Genomic DNA, 5,667 nt, shown 5'->3' on the forward strand with positions numbered 1-5,667 from the left:
CGAGAACATTGAGAATTAATCAGTGGAAGAAACGTGGAGCCTCCATCATTTTCTACAAGGACACGTATCCATGAAGGCGGTGGGAAATAGAAGGAAGCATGTGTATCGGCTTCACAGTTCCAACCCTACCATCAGAAGCCAAACCATAATTTAAGGGACCAAAACTGCTCATATAACAAATTATTGTGGTCAATATCTCAACCACCAAAGCTCATTTTACTATTCATCTTGGCCTTCCAAAATTAATTTATATGTATCTATAATTATAATCGCCGAACATTAAATTCATGTGAACAGCTACAAAACATATAGTCAACAGGACATTAAAACACGTATACAAACCCCATAACTTTGCATTTTGTACAAGTTGTCAATGCATAATGCTACTTGGGATCAGATGACGTGTACTGTACAACTGACAATGCATAACTAAAGCAAATTGAGATCAAGATTCTATAACCTACAACATACTAACTCATAAAGAAAGCTATTTGGAATATCACACCTTTTCGAAACTGATCTCGAATTGCTTTTTAAAGAAAAGGCCGAACAAATATTCCATAGCTAAAAGCTTTCTGTTTCTCCTATGGTGATTCGATGGGACCCACACATGTCAAATTAGCTGGCTAGTTGCAGAATCCCACTTCCACAGGCTGGAAGAGATCATTCCAATCCACTTGCCTCTTTTTTGAATGGTCCATTATTTTAGCAACATAACAAATCTTGACAAATGTACATGTTTTAATGCATGTTGTATATGTTACTATAACATAAACCCTAAGACTTGGTCATGTCATACTTTCTATGCAAAATGTACCCCTCATAAATGTACCATTTCAAATGCTTAATTTACAAGCTAATGTAATTTTCAACGGTTTATTTAAATTTGTTGGTTGTATTAAAAATTTCAAGCTGATTTTAACTTGCCAATATGTTCAAATGTAGTAAGTATTTTTATTTTATACATTAAATTAGCACAAATATCTAACATTTTTAATAAATAGTAAATAAGTTGAATCCATATTAACATTAAAATTCTCATACTATATTTGATAAGATTAAGAACATGGAAATGTAAAAGCGACATGGTCTATTATACATTTTAAGCAACAAACAAATCGTAGTGCATGCTTCTGCATAAGGTACAACTATCTAATGCATCATTTGAGCACTACCATTGTAAACAATAATAAGTTAACAACATACTTTTCAATTTCAATCTTACCCATAAAAAATGAAAAAATATCACGAAATATATCTGTGTATCGGATTCATCGGCAATCCATCGAGTCAAATGAGTCGGCAAATCCCGAAGGCTTAGAGGGAATACTCGATTGTGTTTGACTAAAAGACATATCAAATGTTCTAGAAGTGCCCTCATCGGCTTGCCATCTTTGAAGGGCTTGAGGAAGGCTCATATGGAGGTCGATTCCATAGCCATCCTCTTCCTCTGGTCGAGAAGGCTTCCACTGCTCGACCAGAGGACCCAACACGTTCACTGCGTGACCCATGTCGGGTCTCTGGAAGGGCTCGCGGGCCGTACAGTGGCCCGCGAGCTCTGCTACTTTTGAAATGCTATCCAGTGTTTCTTCGTCTTCGGTTTCTAGGGTTTGGTCAATGGCTTTTAGCATGTTTTCTTTTGAGATGAGGACTCTTCGGAACCATGTCACCAAATGACACCGCTCGTCAGGCATTGTTTCGTCTAGGGCTTTTCGGCCCGTTATCAACTCCATTAACACCACGCCGAATGCGAAAACATCGACCTTTGTTGTCACTCTTCCGGTTGCTATTTTGATCATGAAAATTTGACAAAAATTAGCATTGAATATCGCAAATCTTGAAGTGAAATGTTTAAAAATATCATATTTTTGTTAGAACAATAAAGATTAGCACAAGGGTGCCAGCCACTAGTAGGCCATGGGACAATGTGTGCTTTTAAAAACAACCTTTTTATAAGAAAATATTAATTAAATTACTAATCTTGAAAAGAAAGGTGTAAAAGGATTGTCTTTTTAGTTGCATGGAAAATTAAAGATTACTAATCTTGAAACGAAAGTGTAAAAAGATTGTCCTTTTAGTTTCATGGAACATTAAAGATTACCAATCTTGAAATGAAAATGTAAAAAGATTGTCTCTTTAGTTGCATGGAACATTCAAGATGACTAGTTTTGAAACAAAACATGTAAAAGGTAAAGGTTGTCTTTTTAGTTGCATAAAAAACTAAAGGTTACTACCCTTAAAACAAAATGTGTAGGAAACTTGTCTTTTTAGCTTGCATTGCATAGAACATTGAAGATTTCTAATCTTGAAACAAAATGTGTAAAAAGACACTCTTTTTAGTTGCAACTTGCATCTAACATTAAAGATTACTAATCTCCAAACCAAATGTGTAAAAAAGTTTTCCTTTTTAGTTGCAACTCGCATCAACACCTTTTGCATCTAGGGTTGTAGGTTTGCTAGAAAAACAACCCTCTTTTGCATAAACATAAGATTAATAATCTTGAAAAAATTATATATATATATATATATATATATATATATATATATATATATATATATATATATATATATATATATATATATATAAAAGATTTAGTACTCACCAGCATACTCGGGTGCAAGATAACCGAAAGTCCCCGCAAGTCGTGTCTCAACCGAATACTTCCCATCCGGTGCATTCTTAACCAAACCAAAATCCGCAACTTTAGCCCTCATATCATCACCAAGAAGAATATTTGAAGGTTTCAAATCTCTATGAATAAAACTTTGTTGTGCCAAACTATGCAAATACTCAACCCCTCTTCCCACATCTAAAGCAATCGAAACCCTTTGTTTCCAACTAAGTGGAGGTGTCTTATGTTCACTCCATTCAAACAAATGTTGACTTAAAGTCCCTTGTGGCATATACTCATACACCAAAAGTCGCTCATTTCCATTGATACAATACCCAAGAAGTGCCACTAAATGTCTATGTCTAACCTTAGTGAGAACCGCAATTTCAGCTTGAAATTCGTTTAACCCTTTTGTTCCCATGACACCCGATTCCATTCTTTTGACTGCAATTTTTGTTCCATCGTGTAATTCCCCTTTGTAAACGACCCCAAATCCACCTCTTCCTAGTATGTTATCTTCACTGAAATTGTTCGTGACTTGTCGGAGAACTTGAATTGAAATTACGACATTACCCCCTTCGAAAACATGCATTTCACTATGGTCGCCGGAGCTCTGGCTCTGCAACTCGCTAAATCCGCCATTGAATCCGTTTGAACTGGTTCCGATGACGCTTGGTTTCATCAGTTCTTGACCGATTTCTGGGTTCTCAACACGACCGAACTTTTGGTGTTTCTTCTTCGCACAACACTTGAAGAAAACAAAGAACACGATTGCGAGAAAAACAAGAACGCCGATGACGATTCCGGCGATCATACCACCGGAGACGGGGGACCCTTTTGAGGAGCCAGATGGGTTTTTACCGGGATCGGTGGAGCTCGGTGTAGATCCAGGTGGGCCCGGAGGTCCAATTGGAACGTCTTGACCTAATAATGGATTGCCATCATGTGAAAACTTTATTCCGTTTTGTGGGAACGATGGTATAGCACCGGAGAGATTGTTGTTGGATAGATCAAGAAGTTGAAGATTCGGCAAGGATGTTAAGTTTGAAGGAATAATGCCAACGAGATTGTTATCGTTTAATGATAAACTTCTTAACGAGGTCAAATTTGCGAACGCCGGTGAAATCGTACCTGAGAGCTTCTGCCTCGATAAGCTCACGGAGGTGACATTCTTCCCGGAAGAATCACAGCTAACGAAGCTCCAGCTGTCGCAGGCGTTGTTTCCTTGCCAAGATTCCGCTAACGACATCGGATATCCAACTGCTCCGGCGACCTCGAGGAGCGCCGTTACTTGTGGATCACATGGTCCCGGATTAGGTGAACAGAAGCTATTGGAAGTGATATCGGAGGTGACATTAGAGCCAAACACAGGCAATGGACCTTGCAACTTGTTGTTTCGTAGAGAAATCTTTGATAATTGGGGAAGAGACATCAGCGACGGAGGAACGATTCCGGTGAACTGATTATCCCGGAGTTGTAAATCGTTCAGATTAGTGCATTTCGAGAGATCCGGAATAGCACCGGTGAATGCGTTAGCTTGTAGCCATACTTGAGAAAGTTGTGTCATTGAAGAAAGCACATCAAGGGTACCAGAAAGTCCACTTTCTTGATTGTTGAGCCATAGATTCTGGATTTCGGAACCCCCAAAAGTCTTCGGTAGGTTTCCGGTGAGATTGTTGTAAGACAGCCGGAGGTTCTGCAAATTAGGGAAACTATCAAAGATGTCCGGGATGGATCCCATTATCTTCGCGTTACTCGCCTGAAACGTCTGCAGATTGCTGCTATCTGTGAGATGATTGGGAAGAACCCATGGAGACAGATCTAAGTTGTCTGAAATGCTAAAACTCTGTAGATTCGTCAGACCCAGAAAGAAATCCGATGGGATAGAAGTGAAGTTATTGCCATCAAGGAACACTGATTCGAGGAAAGTGAGATTCGCTAAGGTAGGTAAATCGCCGGAGAGGAAGTTGCTTTGTAGGGCGAGGGTTTTGAGTTGGGAGAGCTGGTTCAGGTCGGAAGGGAGGTTTCCGGTGAGAGATTTGGAAGCGAGATTAATGGCGGTGACACGTTTGGGATTGGAGTTGTCACAGTTGATTCCATTCCATGAACAGAAATCAGTGCCTGTCCAGCTTGATGGGGCGGGAGAGATGGAGGCGGCGAGCTTAGACATGACGGCGGCATCATCGGCGGTGGAGAAAGAGAGGATGAGGAGGAGACAGGAGAGGAGACAGAGGAGGAGACGGTGGTTGGCAACTTCATGTGCCATTGTTGTTGACTGGGGAAGCCTTGAAGTTATGGTGGGTGAAGCCGAAGCTGTGAAGAGACCATATATGGGAAAAGACAGCTGCGTTTGTTTATTTCTTTGTCCGAGAGAACCAAAACCAACGCGTTGTTTCAGCTTTTTTTTTCACCGTTTTGACCGCACTTGTCTTTCTATCTTATTTTCAAAAATTACCTCAAAGATTAGGCATCCTTCATATTTGGTCCCTCCGTTAATTATTCGGAAACAAATCTTTAGGGGGTGTTTATAGGATTCTTTTTTAACTCTCATAGTGTTTTTAAGTATTTATTGATTTAAAGTGGTAAATAATTTATTTTTAAAAAAATGTTTATGGTAAAAAACCTGATAAGCTAAAAAGTATTTGGTTTAAAATCTTATTTTTGAAGTAATTTTGGTTAAAAAAATCCAAGTTTTATATGTTTTTTAAAACATGTTTTTGAAGCTAATGTAAAAGTTATTCTGAAAAATGTTTTTGTGTTTGCCAATCTCTGGGCCCCGCCCTTGTCCTGCTACTGATGAGTCATGGAACCCCGTCCATACTCCTGCTGATGGTGAGGTACGGGCCCAGCCCACCCTCACTCCTTCCCTAACTTGGGCCTTGCCCCTGATCTGCTGCTACTGAGATGTGGAACACCATCCACACTCTGCTATTGGGGAGATATGGGACCTCGCCCACACTCACCTCCCTACCAGACACATACAAGTATCACACATATAACAAGTATAAACTATCACATAAACCATTCCTTGGGCACCCGCCCTCTATCCTTGAAC

The 5,667-nt window shown here is 39.5% G+C and overlaps 1 protein-coding gene across 1 annotated transcript; it reads right to left on the minus strand.

Moving 5' to 3' along the window:
* Window positions 1–1,023: 1,023 nt before the first annotated feature.
* On the minus strand, window positions 1,024–4,999 carry LOC145086684 (Leucine-rich repeat protein kinase family protein). The gene is made up of 2 exons (XM_079024516.1): window positions 2,604–4,999; window positions 1,024–1,786 (listed from the first exon to the last, which is right to left on the minus strand). Exons 1-2 carry the CDS (start codon window positions 4,876–4,878, stop codon window positions 1,272–1,274), a joined length of 2,790 nt encoding a protein of 929 aa, XP_078880642.1. The 5' UTR covers window positions 4,879–4,999; the 3' UTR covers window positions 1,024–1,271.
* Window positions 5,000–5,667: the final 668 nt, after the last annotated feature.

Source organism: Lactuca serriola, chromosome 2 (assembly GCF_051521515.1).
Source record: "Lactuca serriola cultivar US96UC23 chromosome 2, Lser_US96UC23_V15, whole genome shotgun sequence".
NCBI lineage: Eukaryota > Viridiplantae > Streptophyta > Magnoliopsida > Asterales > Asteraceae > Lactuca > Lactuca serriola.